Consider the following 16,680-nt stretch of genomic DNA (forward strand, 5'->3'; position numbering starts at 1 on the left):
CCATCTTTCAATCACGTCTCAAATCTGATGCAGACTTTCTTCCAAGAGACCTCTTTTGTTGATTGTTCTCCCATTTCTTTAGATCTTAGCATTGATTTTTCTTTTTCTTAATCGTTGCAAGTAAAATTTGGCATCTCTGCCAATGACGCACAGACACACACTCACACAGACACGCACACACACCCACACACACACCCCTGCAACAATTAGGATTTGCGGCAGCTTGAAACTGCCCATTTGCATCGACACACAAGTTCATTATATCGGTCTGTTACCATATAGATCACTTCAGCGCTCCCAGAAACGCTCTCATTACAATATCTCAGATCAATAAGCTAAGTGACACCCTGGGATTCTTGTACTTGTTCCACACTTAAAGGTTAAAAGCCAAATTTTAATAGATTGTGTGAAGAATACTGCAAAATACGGCAGCCTTTACTAATGTTCCCACTTTTAAGCAGTAATATGCTTCAGCTCCCACTTGCCTTATTCATATAGTTTAACACACACTGCATCATGATGGATTATTACCACAGCCCGCCCACTATTCCCTCATAGAAACCCCAGTAACCAATTAGGTCTCACCTTCAGAGTGGTTTTCTTGAAACACTCTCTCCTGCTCCAGGTTGTGACTTTTCTCCATGAATATTTGGATAGTTCTAACAGCTTATTGTCTAAATTTGGAACCCAGATTGTAACTCTGCACATAAGGCCAAATCCCACCTCCCTTAAAAACGCGGGAGTTTCTTCTATTTCCTACAGTTTTCATTTATTCGAATCAAGCATGCACATGCATTACTGCTGGAGATAGTTTTTCACTATCACCGGCCTCCAGTGCCGGTGAATTCCTCTGGCTGCATTGTTTGACTGGATTGCCATAACAGGAACATTTGGAACTTATTTTCTTGTGTTTTAGAAAGGTTATAATAGCTTTCTGCCCTGCTGACTGGCCCTGAATATTAAACCGAGTACAGAAATGGCAATTAGCCTTTTTAGCATGCTCATCACCTTGCGGATGCAGAAACAAAAGAGGGGCAGCCAGTCGTGACCTTATCAAACACTCAGCATGCTTGGAATAAAAAGCTGGTGTCTCTGTATTTATTTTTCCATCGATCAAACTTCATTTGAAAATTGCACCAGAGACGAGAAAAAATGTGTCAGCGATTTTTAGAGGATCATCTGATCAACTGCACGTTCAACACGAATTAATAACAGTGAAATGTTATGTATAGGCAACTGTAAAGCGGCCTAAATACGACATAAATATTAGATTTGATTGCATCAAAAAGGAATGTTTATCCCCAAAAAAAAGTATTTTCTTGAAAGATGGTCATCGGAATGCCAATTCAAAGAAGTTTTGAAATAAGATGGTACATTGTTTAAAAAGTTAAGCAGCTTTACTTGAGATGTAAAGTCAGCGGATTAGGAAAATCCAAAGGTTGTATAAATTTGAGAACTTTCACGGCGATTTATGAGTAAAGATGGAGTAAAACCGGTTATTTCTTGCAGACTGTAAGGACTGTTTGTGGTAAACTTACAGCACATGTTATGGACAACCTGTCATTCAGGCTAAAAGAGCTCCTTGAACACAGATCCTCCACCCTGAATGGCCAATTACTGCTTTGGCTGGATTATTGTCTAAAACGTGTAGCATGGGCGCTTAAGGCCGGTCTCAGTAACAGAGCTGAACGCTACAGAGACGTCAGAAAGAGCCCAGCATCCACCAGAGGCCTCGTGCTGTTCAATCACATCAGCAGCAGCTGTGATATGCGTCAGTGATTAAAAGTGAGGAAAAATAACACATGAGTCATTAGAATGACCCAGTGGATCAAATGGCAACAAGATGATCTCCCGTCTATCAGGGGTGACCTGTGCATAACTGGAGACGAAGATGTCGTCGCTCAGTCCCCAGGCTTTCCTACGTGGGACCCCCAGCAGTGCCCTCACCCGGCGGGGGATCGATCTCTTCCAGGCCGCCTCTACTCCCATGTTCCCCTCTCTTCATTAGGCCTGGCCTGCTAGTCTTTCTGCTCTAATTGGTCGGGGCTGCTGAGAGCCAGCATCCTCGCCTGCCACGCTCTCAGAGAAAGGATTGCCAGGTACCAGCCGCTCACACTAATCTTTCCCATTATCCTCTGCTCTACTGTGGGAAAAAAAAAACAGCCAGCCTGCTCTTTGCTTGTTTTTGAGCGTGTCATAAATACGCCGTACTTAAGCGTGCACAGGCTTTGTTTGTATCATGCGGCTAATGGGAGGAAGGTCTGACCAGTTCACGTGAAAAACACACAACACCGGCACTGCTTTTTATAGACATTTTTCAAGTGTTTTTCACCTCTGCAGTTTAGGACAGCACCATGAACATTTCTGTCACAGTCATTGAGATCTTCAACAAATTTTCCCAGCCACAGATTTGAGCGCTAACATAGTAGCCCAGTTTCTCTGATGATTCACATTCTCTCTGATCAATACGATTGAAATTGAATTAAAAATTAAAGCTATTTACAGCAGGGAAATCATGATTAGCATGCTCCATCACAACTTTGAACGCGCTAATGAGAAATCTGATTGACTAGTTTTCAGTAGCCCTCAAACGGTCATATGGGGACTCATGACTGTGTGTACATGTTTATAGACTAATTTGACCTTCAGATGAAGATTGCATGGTCAATTAATAAAGCAAAAATCTGACTTATTACATTTTAAATCTTGCATTAGGGTCCACATTTTCATATAGATTAAGGTATACAAATGGAATTAAATCACAAGATTACTAGTATTACAGGAATATTCAAAAACAGGTCCTATTTTTGTGGTATGCAAAGAAAGTACTAATACAAGAAGTTTATTTCATACTAGCTTTATTTTTCTTTGACCTTCTTTAATCTTATAAATGACACTTCAGCCATGAACTGGTGCAGAATATTGTTGCTGAATCAGCAACAGTGTAGATTTACACAGTATATTTTCAGCTCTTCTGCAAACTACGGTCAAAATTTTCGGGAAACATGTTTGTAATATGTCTAAGCATAATATGTGTAATATATCATGCATCAGGAGAGGCTTTGAGGGTTTGATAAGGCTAAAGAGCTTCATCGAGATCTGCAAATGTTCTTCCCATATCGATACTGACATCTAGTGGGGAAGTGTGGAATAACAAGGCTGTGAAACATTTGCCTTCATAGTTTTACGCTAATACCTGCCTCAATTTAAATATGTAGTAGTATTATTGTGAAGTAAAAAGTTTATTGTGTAGTTTTGTTTTTATCGCACAAACTGACTTTATTTAACAAAGGCAATTCTTTTTCATGAGTTTTTGTCCTAGTTATGGATTTTGATCAATTGTTTAACAAACCTGGGAAGAAAAAACAGTTTTAAACTCGAGTGATGCTTCTTATCGCAATAAAATATCTTTGGCCACGTACGCCGTGCGTCATGATGTCATAGCTGGGCGGGGCGACGAGTCAAGCGACGGCCAGATGGCTGTCGGAGGAGGAGGGGGGGGTCCTGGTCACAGAACGAGTGTGTCATCCCCACAGTTTGGTACTTGTAAGTGTGAATTTTATTTCGGTTTGCTCTCGCCGGGTAGTTTTGTCGCCAGTGCGTGTCTGAGTTTTGTATCGCAGATTTTTTTTGGCCGCGAGGAAAAGCTTCCAGTGCCTGTCTCGGCTTTTCATCGCATTAGCAGCTTTTTGCAATGACACTAACAGGACTGTCATCCGCTGATGCACACCGCTGCTGCTCTGACAGCTGCCCTTTCAGTAATATGTGCACGATTTTACGATGGACTCCGACATAACATTGAGGTATAAAGTGTCACTGAGTGCGTTAAAGTGTTAGGGGCAGATTTTCGGGCTTTTGGCTCACGATCGTGGCAAAATGTTATTTCATCTCCTGCAATCATTTACCGTCGGTGTTTAGGTTCTAAAACGTAGAAAAGGTTGCAGTGTAATTTTCTTTGAAAGTTAAATAAGTTTGTGTCATTGCCCGTGTAGGAGCAAACAATCAGCCAAAGCTTTAGAATATGGAGATCTAAACACCCCTGTGTGTTTTCCATGTGGTCTTTTAACCGCCAGCTTGCTTTCTGGCTAATTCCTGAAGTACAATCATGACAATGTCGCATTAGTGCGTCCCTGTGGCTTATGATGTTAGCCTCTGGCTGCTAGTTGTTTGCATCCTGCTCAAGTTTTAATAAACGCCAGAGGACTTATTTTACTGTCCACTGACTAATGCAGCCTGATGGATTGAAGACAAGGGAAGAGTGAATAAATACAGCCTCATTACATCTGCCGAGGGCTGATAGGAGTTTGTTTTATTTCTGCAACCTACTGTCAGCCTTATCTGTAGTGATGGATGAACGAGCCCATACACAGGCAGTCTGCATCCGGGCCAGGGAAGCGTTTACAGCATTTCGGAGCCAAACTCACCGTTTTCTTGCTTTGTTTTAAGTTTTGCAGAGCTGGTGCAGCAGGTTGCCCCTGACCTGAAGGGAATCTCCTCCATTCACCTCATTATGGACTGAAGGTTAGTTTTCCTTCACTCATTTGTTCTGATAAGTGTCCCTGTCTTTCTTGACCATTACGTAACCTTGTACTTGTGACACCGCGCGGTCCATCCCATGGCTTTAGAGCCTTGGATGGGTCCGGTACGGACTGATGTATACCTCTATCTGTTCAGTACCCTCTGCTAAGTGGCTGAGCGCTTGGCTGGCCCTTCAGGGCACTGCAAACACAGCCATTCATGTCTCGCTTCCACAGTCAGACCACCACGATGACGCTGCCCTCTTCCTCCTCCTCCTCCTCCTCCACCACCTCCTCTTCCCCCTGTGCTCACATTGTGTCTCCCCGGCTATGCTTAGAATTCTTTCTACGGGGCGAAATGCGCACACACGTGTGCAGTTGTGTGCGCGGCGCTTGCAACTCGGAGCTCAGGGCTTTTGAAAGGTGGAGATGTCTGCTGCAATTTACGCGCAACGTCGCACAACACAGGCCTGGATGTGACAGAGGGCAGATCACAAGGTTTACACACAGCTCGGCTTGTTGTCAGAGCAGCTGAGTGACTGGTAGCATGGAGAGCAAACATGCCTTCCTCACAACAAACATGCCGAAAGAGCAGATGACACAAATTAAATGCAGTCGCACATATGTGGAGAGGATTTTCTTGAGGCTGCTAAACTGTATAATATGTTTATTGGCAAGCTTTCAGTCAGGTCATTTAGAAAAAACATCTATAATTTCGAGTCGTATTCAGCTGTACTAAAGTTCGGTTTGTTGGCTTTGGTGTTGAAGCTTGTAAAGAAGCAGGCAAACGTGTACTCCCACAATTCTGACAGAGGAGGACATGTCGGATCTAAGTAATACATATTACATGAGTGGGGAAAATGTGCGGCGACGCTGGCAGCTAAACGACGTCTTGCTGAGATGTGCTGAGCCGTGTGAAGCAACATTTATGGGTGAGGCATTTCTGTGCCCACTGTCTTTTCCTTACGAGCGTTTAAAATAATTGAAGAAAAATATTGGCGGATTTGTTTGCCCAGTTATTTGATACCGTTGACCTGCGGCTTGTATATTTGTCTCAACATTAAACTCGTAGTAAAGGCTTCAGCTTTTCTAGAGCTTGGATGTGCTGATCCCTCTGAACCAGGCTGCAGAGATATCTGGTTACCTCAGTTCAGAGACCTGACCCAAGAGTTATTTAAATAGATGACCGTAGAGATGATTTATATCTGACTGCGTAAAGCTGTTCTCACCTGTTGGAGCTACAAGGAACCAGATGCTCCCTGGCCCGAGAACCTGGCAGCTTTCTTTCTTCTACATAAAGAGCGCTGACCCTTTCGCACATTCCCCTCGGTGCAATCTGTGGTATTTAGCGTTGGGCTCGGGTGTAGGTGGTTTCCAGCCTGTGTACCGGTGATGATGGTGCCCCCCCAGTGCTGAAATGTGAGTCACTTCGGAGGCCTGGCAACGGTTAAACTGCTATCGGGTTAGCCAGTGAAGCTCACTAGAGGGGACTCAGAAATTAACCTCCTTATCTCATCCAAGAACATCCATTTTTACCAGTGAACGGCAGCGAGCGCGTGAGGCGTTCAAGGCCTCCGTCAGGTTTGAGACGTTGGCCCCATGCGGTGCGGTGTAGTTTGCTATTGTGAATTATTTATTGCAACATTTCTTGTGGTGTTGATCGCAGAAGCAGTGGTGTACTTTAAATAAGGCAGCTCCGTTGTTGCAACGGTAGACTGCAGAGTTCTTTGGGGGACGGACGGGTGTCTAGTATGGGACGTGTCCTCCAAGGATGTCCCGTAACTGTGCGTGTGAGCACAAACGTCCACATTTTTTACACCCACACACAGCAGGAGGCTCTCCATCTAGAGGAGGTGTCGGGCTTACACATTAATCTCTTACTTTCTACTACTTTTCCTTGCTTTCGTTGCCCCGGTGTGAGAGGGTGTCGGTGTGCATCCTGAATTGTGCTGTTCCTGGAAATCTAAGCTGGTCTTTGGCAACAGTGAACCCCAGCGGGTTCATCTAAACACGGCAGGGCATTGCACTACCTGCCATTCACCTTCTCACACACAGACACGCGCGCACACGCACACGCACACACACAAGCTCTCGGGGGTCTGACCCAAACACAAGCCACACCCCAGGCGGATGTCTTTGATCCAGTGTGATCTCCTCCGTCTCTCTTTAAGCCTGTCTGTCTTATCTTACTGTCCAGCACAAAGAGTTGTGTATTCAGTCACACTGTTGGCAGTTAAACTAATCTCTTGCCATGTCATGACTTACACAAATCTGCTGTTTGTTGTCTCTCTTACACACACACACACACACACACACACATGCACGCAACACCCATTGTTCCTATTTCCTTCTCATGCTGCCTTTATACAGCTGTTGAATGCAATATGATCCAGCATACACACGCCCTCGTTGCTTACAAGCAAAAACCTTCCCGTTCTTTCTTTCTTTTTCTTTCGTTCTTTCCTTTTTTCTTTCTTTCTGTGTCTTTCACACTAAAAGCTGAAAAGCATATTTGTGCATGCGATCAGACACAGACGCCGTTGCCAGAACTCTCTGGCCTAATTCCCCTCGTATTGATGCGCGCCTGTCAGTGAAAGAGCCGCAGTGATGGGATTGTGTGTGGCTGAGCGGGAACAAAGAGGGCTCTATTTCATGCCAGCTCTTGGACGCTTCTGGAAAAACACTGCATGTGCTTGTTTAGGCTTTAGCCATATTTTGAGCGAGGCGTTTGTGTTTAACAAAGACCCGCAGCATGGCCGCCTCGATTGACCACAGGAAATGTCATTAGTACCTATCGACACTTAAGAGGGTTTAGTCTCGCCATTAATAATGGCCGTTATTTTGGGACCACATTATTTCCGCCTCATATCTTCGTCCAGAGAGCTTTCCGTGAGTGAACCCTGGCAGGGAGCTCATCAGACGTCAGCGAGGGGCAGGAGAGGAAGAGGGAGAAACAGGATTATTGTGAAGTATTTATCACAGTGGCTCATTGAAACTGGTCCGACGCGTCGACGTTCACATGCTCTACATTGTCTGAACGCTGACACATTGGTCCGTGCCAGGGTTCTGCTGAGCTGTCACCACGGCCAATTCAGCTGGCCAAAGACAATGACGGCATGGAGGAGCGGAATGGAGAGCTAAGGGACGCACATATGTGTGTCGCTGCATGTGTTGGAGGGGCTGTGTGAGGGTGAAAGGGTTTCAGAATGGTGATTGTCCATCTGCAGTTCACCTCTGACAGAATAGAACCTGCTGACTCACTCAGGCTGCGCTGGCATCTGTTAATCACTGATCTCTTTCGGGCTTAATTACACTAAAACATGCATCCGTGTTTCCAAAAATACATCCAGGGCATCTTCCTAGAATTGTGACCTGGGGATTATCCTCAATATTCATTAATATAAACAAACACGTTCATTAGTTAGATTAATTTATTCATCAGTAATTGCAAAACAAAATCTAAAATTGCTTCTTTTGTTCAAATAATAACTTTTTAAAATGGCAAAATGACACCAGAGCTCCTCCATACACACACACTAATTCATAACTCTATATTTTATACTTTTTATACCTTTGTTTGAATAATTGAGGTTCAATGTCAGTGTAAAACAAGGTGAGGTAGAATAGACTGATTTGATTTGGAGCAGGATCATCATCATTCCAAGATCCAGCTGGCGTTTGTTGTTCGCGTCGCCCCCTCATCAAGGTGGAATTATGAGCTTTGCTGAAACGAATCAAAGACCGGGGACATCCGTAGATACACGCGCGTACACGGTCCGACAATACAGCTTTGTCCTCCAAAGGCTCCTGAAAGAGGATTTAGTGTGAATATAAAACTCCAATCAGGAAAACACCCAATCCACTACTGGATCATCTCAGGGATGAAGAGGGGGGGTTACAGATGGAGGGATGGCTGGGGACGGGAGGGGTCCTCAGATTCAACCCCAGCTTCAGGACAAGATTAGCAGGGGTTTATACCGCTACTTATTGCACAGTCGACTTAATTAATTGCACATTATTCTGAGTGCCTGGAAATGCCAATTAATTGTCTCCTGGTGCGAGCACACGTGCATCAATAATTCATGAGTTCTACATGTTTCCCTCCTGTGTGGCAGTGGTCTGTGCGAACGCTCAGGAGTGTAGCCATTCGTGCGGGCGTTGCTATTTTAAGTCATGTTTATCTGCGCACAGCTCCTTGGTAATTAGCTTCCCGTCTGTGGATGTGCTGAGTCACAGCGCTGTCAATCAAACCCGTCGTAACGAAAATTTAATTTCGAGATGAGATTGTGCGAGCGCATGGCCCACTTCACCCCGAGATGGCTTCTTTTTCTGACATGAGCACTGACAAACATAATCCTTCTTCCCCTCGAGGTTAGCTTGTGCCTTTTGTCCTGTCAGGTGGATCTAGATCCGTCTGCGGGACATTTGACATTGTGCAGTTTGATCTTGGGTGAAAGTTCTCGCCTCCCCAGGCTGCTTCCACTCCTGATGGAGTGGACAGAAAGTTGTGTCTCACAGCGCTGCACCAGTCCACCAGACGCGTTCACAGAGACGAATCGATGCAAAAGCTCTCAGTTAATCTTCGATTTCCTTTAATGGGAACGGGCCAGGACGCCTCTGGACAAGTTTGATAGCCTAAAAATTAAGCAGAAATTGTGATGCAGCATTTCACAGTGTCCTTGTTGGATCCCCTGTAAGCATCTATGTTTTCTAATGCTAAAAACTGTCAAGAAAAGACGTTCGGTGAAACATCTAGGTGCTCCTCGGGTTTTACACACACGCACGCACGCACGCACGCACGCACGCACACACGCACACACACACACACACACACACACACACAAAATGGCCCAGTAAAAAAGGATAAAAATTGACAGATTGATTTGTGGGATTGAGAGTAGAAATGTTATTGCATCTTAATATTCTTTTTAATATTCATTTTCTTTTCTGTCCTCCTTCCTGTCTCCACCTCCCACTCAGGTAATCCACCAATCGCACGTGGCCGGAAGTTGAGCTGATGGTAGGTGAGCTTTGCTGATGCGAGCCATCATTTCTTTCTGTCGTTTCTGTCTTCTCAATGTCCTTCAGCCTGGTGTGTCTTTTTTTTAACACATTAAGATCTACATTGCATTTTTCTAGATTCATCCAGTATTCCAGACTCACTCCATCCCTTTCTATGGACTAGACCAGCATGGCTGTCTTCCCTGAGGGAAGATGCACACTCCCGCTTAGGATCCATCCCTCTGACCTCTGCTGAGTCCTCCATCTGACCGTCCCATCATCCCTTAACTGTTGCCTTCTGTTCTTTCCTCTTCCATCCTTCAGTTATTTTCCTGATCTGACCCTCTGCATGTAGAAAAGAAAAATTCCACAGAGGTTGTAATGGGACACTTTCTCCCTGCAGCTTATGAGTGTGTCAGGGCCCCAATGGAATGAACGAACAGCAGAAAGCATCAAATTCATGTCCTGGAGCAGAGCTAGGAACAGTCAGGGCTCGAGGCCCGAATCACAGCCCTCTTTGGGTAAAATGAACCACAGCTGTAGGGAGAACATGAAGGTTTTTGGACAGGGACTAAAGCACCTTTTCCACCAGCAACGCAAGCGCTTCGCCCACTCCTGCGCCCCTTCTTCCTCTTCATCCTCATCCTCTTCTGTAATGTCAGCAAGCGGCACCCCCCCTTCTAGCTCCAAAGACATTTTGGGGCCACGTTGCCATGACTCTGACTGCCTTTCTGCTCCTGTGGTTCCTCCTGCAGCTGGGCAGTGCTCAGCCGCAGCCGGCACGATGAAGCGCGGGACCAGCCTCCAGAGTCGGCGTAGCAAGGGATCCAATTCAGGGTCCGGCAGCGGAGACCGAGATCCTCTCCTGAGGGGCAGCCCCCAGGCGCTGCACCGCCGCAACACCCATGATCCGCAGCAGCACACGAGCCGTCCTAGATCCCCTTCCACCACCGACACCACGCCCAGCAGCCCCACCCCGGCGCATGCTGGAGGTGATGTGGTGCTCTCATCGGGGTACCAGTCCACAGAGGAAACAGACAGAGTAGGTGACAGTCAATTCATTATCTCTGCCTCGGAGCCCAACTGGGGCATCTCTGCACTCCCTGTTGCATTTACATGTTTTATTAGGAAAAACATTTGACTTTAATGTGAGGACTGATATCCCAGAGTATGCTGTGCTTGAAATGTTTAGTTGGACCATGACACATCAAGACCTCTTGAATTTGATCTCTTATGTCTTTCTGGTAGCAAAATAACTCTCTCTATATAGATAACTCTATATATAAATAACTATAAAATAAATGTGTTTACGGATTTTGATTTCGTTTTCAGTAAATGTTGATAATGGCCAAGCAAGAGCTCATTAAATTTAAGCGGTGTTCTGAATTCGGGAGGGACCTTGACAATTGATCTTTCAAAGAAAAGAAAAGCCATGGGGCTTTGATCACAAAGCATTTGACTATATTAGGTAACCTTGTACTACCTCACAATATGTGGAGAAAAGAGCTGCTTGTTTTTCAGTTCAACCACCTCCATTAATGGGAAACAACTCTGATCTCTCTCTGTCTCTCTCTCTCCGTCTGTATCGCTCTCTCTCGCTTGTTCTGTCTTGAAGTGTCTTGATTCTTTAATCATAGCCTCAACCAACCCTAACCCTCGAGCACCATACGAGCTATAGACTAACTCATTGAAAGTGTTCCAATTAATTATTAGTTTCGGGTGCAAATGAGCTGCTTGGCGGAGATTGGTTGAAAATCAGTTTTCAAATAAAAGAAAATCTTTTTTGAAGAAGTAGACATCTAATATGACTTTAACAGTTCATATTTAACTTGGAGGTTGTGAATGCTGTTGAAGATGTTGCATCAAATTAAATGTGAGCTATGTCGAAGCGCTGTTTCTTTAGTCAGCCACTAGAGGTCACTGTCTGACCATTTTACCCACTTGTAAGCTGCAAAGGGCTTGGTTCATGCAGAGGCTGTGTTTACATTATGATCTCATTTTTGGTATGAATTACATTTTCAGGTTGGTAAAAACAGAGAGTGACAGTTGTGACAGAGCGATACCAGGGTATCGTACCATCAGTGATGGCCATGCCATTACCCAAGGAGCTTTAGGTAATATACGTCTCACCTTTCATTATCTGCACAGCCAAATACCCTCCAGTCCTTAGAGGATGATCTCACTGGTGATGACAAATCAGCCTTTAAGTCAGACATCTGCGCTTCATTAGCCCTTGAACAATGGCGGCTGTTAAGGATGGATAACAGAGATTGGCACCTCTCTAACCCCTCAACACCTAAACGCTGCATCTCTTGAAGGCAGCGCAGCAATGTCATTCAGGTCAGCCGAGCAGTCGCCGTGGTTACCCCAAAACTTGCCTTGAACTAAGCCTTGCTTGTGTTGCCATAACAACAGTGTGGCCAACCAAGGAGGTGTATGGCATCCTTCTGTAAGTCCAGGTTAGGATATGAGCGTACAGATAAATCTTTTTGTCTTCTCTTATCAGTTTCCCTCCTGAGCCACCTTTCCCCTTTCCTCCTCATTTTCCCATTTCTTTTCCTTCCTGTCCCCCTCCCTCTGTCCCTGGAGTTAGCATAGACAGTCATCTGGTCCCTCCTCCCCTCTCATCTCCTCCCCCACCACCGTTCTTTCACCATCTCCTCCTCCTCCTCCTCCTCGCCCCACCCCTCAGCTCACGGACAGGAAGGAGGAGGTAACCTTGCCTCGTTCTAGATGAGTGAAAGCCGAGGCTGTGTGCATTTATTGAGAAGAGGATGTGGTGGGCTGTGTGTGTCTGTGAGACTTGTGTGCAGGTCTGCTGGAAATCATTTTTTGCTTTGACAGCTCTGCGGTGTGGGCATCTCGCATGCGTCAGAGTGTGCGTCTGTATGAGATATCGAGGCAGCCAACTCAGGGGATCATTGTGAAGATGAGTTGAGGGCAACGCAGCTGAGCTGTCTTTATCTCTGCATGCTCTCCCTCCCTTTTTTCATTTTCCTCTCCCCCTCTCCCCCCCCCTCTACACATGTTTGCATAGTGGAAGAAAACGATGTGTTCCAGACAAGTGTGTGCATACAGATATTTGAAGAGGAGGTTAGCAAGGGCACCTTCAGTGTGCACCTGTGAATGCACAGTTTGTACTATGTGAAACAAAGTGCACTTTGTGGTGATATATGAGCGGAGAAGACTAGAACAGGAGTTCCAGCTGTGGGGGCTTCCTTCAGTGAGGATGGTGCAGCGCTTCAGTCTTCGTAGGCAGTACTCCAAGGTAAGCTGGTCGACTTCTACAATCCCGCCCGTGTCTTCCCGTCTCCACACTGCGTCTCATTTGATTCAGGTTTTGTTGAGACCCTTTTGGATTTTCTCTCCACTCTTTGTCCATCTTTCTCTCTTTTCCTTCTTTTGCTGTCATTTTCTGTCTATCTGGTGGTTTTTCATGAACGGTAAATGTGCAAAAAATAATTGTCAGTTTCAGAAACTTAGGATATCCTGCAGCAGACAACAGTGGAAAAAAGCTTTGTCTTTACGTATCTACTTCTTTTGCAGTGGAGGGGGAGTTTCCATTCCCTCCGAGGTGGTTTGATCCATGCTGTATCTCAGTGGTTTGTTTTTTTGCACTTTATCTCGGCTCCTGTTAAACAGTAACTCGTGGAACATGAGTACGACCGGCAGACATATATATCAAGCGCCTATTCATTGGTAAATATGTTTGATTAGTGACAGTTTGTAGCCTACTTGCAATTGCGCTGTCCGAGAATTTGACATATCTGCCCCCCCGGTGACAGTTTAGCGTTCTGTGTTGTAGCTCTTCATTTTGCAAACCAATGTTTTACAGCTGTGCTAAGGCTGCGGGATTGATTAGAATTAGTCGCTGATGATTTGACAGACCGAATACACATCCATTGGTTGTGTTTAGCTTCGTTAAGCGGTCTGGTGAATGGTCACTTCAGGATGTCGGGCTGACGAATGCTGGAGAGGGAGGTGTTGAAGAATCTGAAGGTGCTGTTTTCTGTCAGGTCGGAAGACATCCTCGTGCAGGAAAGAGTCCAGGCATTGTGTTGGGAACCAGCAAAGTTGAGCTGAAACAGAAGCCAACATTGAGACTTCTTGCAGCTTTTGTGAGGGAGAATGAGGCTGTGTTTGTCTTTAGACAACATACTGAAACATCCTTCAGGGCCTGTCTGCTAATATCCAGCGTGGCCTCCCCTGGGTATCAAACCCGAATCTTCACCTCGGGCCATAGCACATGTCCAGCACTCTTCTTGATTTTCCATCCGTTTCTTTTTTCCATCTTGTTCACATGGAGAAATCTATTTTCAATAATCCCGTGGGTCACCATGTCAACCAATACTGTAAATACTTTCAGCCTTTTTCATAAACAACTTAACTTAGTAACTGCGTCGACAGTAAGAAAAACACAAGCTTGAACCAAGATTGTTGGTTCTGACTCATGCCAGTCGCTCATGAATTGCACGCAGCCGTGGTCAAGATGTTGAAACCGGGCATCCTGCATACAGAGAATGGTGATGAAAATGACTAAATATCTTGTGTTTGTCAGGGCCTGATGGACTGATTTCAGTATTTCGGTCTCTGAGATGGAGGTAAAAAGAAACAAAAATAGTTAGTTCAGTCTTGGGAAGCGTCAGATCTTTAATGTAAGAGGTTCTCTTTTGAAAAGCAGTAGCGGGTGGCCGTCTGTTAAGAGACATTAAAGGCTAAATCATTAGATTGGCTGTGCATAAAGTTGATAGAACTCCAACAGCGGGTGGTTATTGGACCTAGATTTGAACCCGATGCTCTGCAGTTGTTCGATTTGGAGCTTGATCCTTGTAAACATTTTTTAGATTAGCTTCCTGTTCCTTAAATATGAGCTAAACAAAGTTCTCTTCCTACCACACGTGAACAAAAGCCCACAATTACCACCTAAATTAGATTTCATCTTCCATCAAACAAAACCCTCCTCGTTCCATTGTGCTGAATTAAAGTCCTGTATGTGGGTGATATTTGAATCCTTTTCTTGTAGAAAGAGGATTCAATCACGGCTGGTATCTTATATCCTAGTAGCAACACAGTTGCAGCCGCAGGAGGAGGGAGCAGAGCTGCACGGAGGCTTGTTGATTCAAGGGCTTCAGGTTGTGGACGTTTGCTTCAGTCACCACAACCTGGACTGCAGGAAATCCAGATTTCTTTAGGGAAAAAAAGTCAACATCTGATAGCTTTGTAGTCACAGAAAAGAATGCAGTCGGACCTGCGGATGATCAAACAACAGAGTTTCAATTGACTCGAAGGTGCGTGGGACAGCCGGAGGCAATGACAGAGTCTGTGCCTTTAGTAAACAGCAGATGATGTCATCGCACTATGGTTTGCAAATTAGCCGCCCTCGGCAAAACGTTCTACGTATAGGCAGTGCTCAGGTTATTGATCTGTAATATTCAGTTGTGTGTCCTGCACAAACACAATCATTGATCAGAGGAGCAAATACTGCAATCAGCATTATTGACTGAGACAGTGTCTTTCCTATCCTGACCTTTATCTTATCCTTTACTTCCTCCTTAATTATATTAAATGTTCTCACTGTGTGTGTGTGTGTGTGTGGGGGGGGGGGGGGGGGTGTTCTCCACTATCCTGTGGACAGTTGTAAAACATCTGAAAGCTTCACTGTGTTTGGGATGACTCCTTTAAACCCACACCTTCTACGTGCACACCAAAAACCATAATGCACCTGACTTTTAGCCTGTTTATGTCAGAGATGTCCTCTAGCTTTCCCCTCTTCATCTATTTTCCTCCTTTACCTTCTTTTCATTTGAGACCCTCCCCATTCATCTCTCACTCTCATCTCTGTCCAGTCTATCCAGACAGTGGGGCTGCATGACCATCTCCATGGTAACAGGGATTATGATTGCTGCTTGAACACTCGCAGGTTGAATGTCTGATCTATCAAACACCTCATCATTTTTTGAGCGAAAGAAGCTCTCACAGCAGGGAAATTAGGTCCTCTAAAATTAGGCTGCTGTGCATTTTGCTGAGCAAGTTTTTCATTTTTAGCCACGTGTTAGAAGATGGGCACGATGCACTGCTGACGTTTGTCCGACAATCAACCTCCGCAGCAAAGGGTTCAAGTTAGTTCAAAGCCGAGACTGTTTTCTTGGCTTATGCAACGGCAACCAGCTCAGATCTGGGCGCTGGCGCATACGTTATCTGTAATGATGTCCATTGTCCTGCAGGACACATCCAGGATGTCTAATAACAGGGAATTGTGCTCCGGCTTGTTTGGACCTGGAGCACTGAGAATAGGAGGCAGGAGGGGGGAAGGCTGGGGAGGAGGGTGAGGTTTGAAACAGTTTGGGGCAACAAGCCTTGTGTGGCCTAACATCAATGCTGTTTCCTGTTCCTCTTTCTGGATTAATTTCAATAAACGAATGTTTTCCTAATGAAGGTAAACAGCTTTTTTTTCTCAAGTAAAAAGATGTAACATCAACGGTTTTGTTGTATCATTAAAATGTATTTTTGATTAGGTGTGTGTGTGTGTATGTGTGTGTGTGCGTGCGCACTTCTCCTCCGCCCAACTGTTTGTGCTCCCTTTGAAGCATCACCCCAGCCTGTTTAATTTGGCTGCTGAATATTCAGATTTGATTATGTGGGCCAACATCCTTATCAGCCCGCCTCCATTAGCATCCACAGCGGGAACCAGCCCAAACACACCCATACTAATGCTCCACATGGCATCAAGGTCAACGCATACCGAGGACTGTCACGTGCTCATCCCTCCAGATATAATGTGTTTAAGTAAAAGCTCCGGCTTTATAGTGAACCCAAAGCTGATGATACCCCCCGATAATGTGTGATCTGCGCAGTAATGAGAACTCATACCTCCTGGGTGACCATATCTGGCCATTATACTTTGACCTTTTCTGGAAATAACACTTACGATTGTAAAACCCGACTGAAAATTTTAGGGTTTGTTGTGGATTTTTGTACCGAAGGGTCATGTGAATTTATGTGCACATGTCAGCACTGAGCCGCCACGGGGTCATCCTTTGTGTATTTATTTTTGGCCTGCAGCTGGTTCTTCCTCTTTAACTGGTGTGCGCTTGTGTGAAGGCGTTAGTGAGGTCACCAGCGTGGGCATTCACGTGCTCACGCGGCATTTTGTTTTCTCAGC

At 45.2% G+C, this 16,680-nt stretch overlaps 1 protein-coding gene across 11 annotated transcripts in view; it reads left to right on the plus strand.

The window, feature by feature from the left end:
* The first annotated feature begins 3,454 nt into the window (after positions 1–3,454).
* tmcc1a (transmembrane and coiled-coil domain family 1a) overlaps positions 3,455–16,680 on the plus strand; it is a 28,281-nt gene continuing 15,055 nt past the window's right edge. The window contains exons 1-4 of one of the 11 annotated variants that reach the window (XM_057040874.1): positions 3,455–3,546; positions 4,447–4,521; positions 9,498–9,541; positions 9,657–10,560. In XM_057040874.1, the coding sequence (XP_056896854.1) occupies positions 9,925–10,560 (636 nt within the window). In that variant the 5' untranslated portion in view covers positions 3,455–3,546; positions 4,447–4,521; positions 9,498–9,541; positions 9,657–9,924. The other 10 variants (XM_057040872.1, XM_057040876.1, XM_057040879.1 and 7 more) reach the window with 10 other exon arrangements.

The sequence above is a fragment of the Takifugu flavidus genome, chromosome 8, assembly GCF_003711565.1.
Source record: "Takifugu flavidus isolate HTHZ2018 chromosome 8, ASM371156v2, whole genome shotgun sequence".
Lineage (NCBI taxonomy): Eukaryota > Metazoa > Chordata > Actinopteri > Tetraodontiformes > Tetraodontidae > Takifugu > Takifugu flavidus.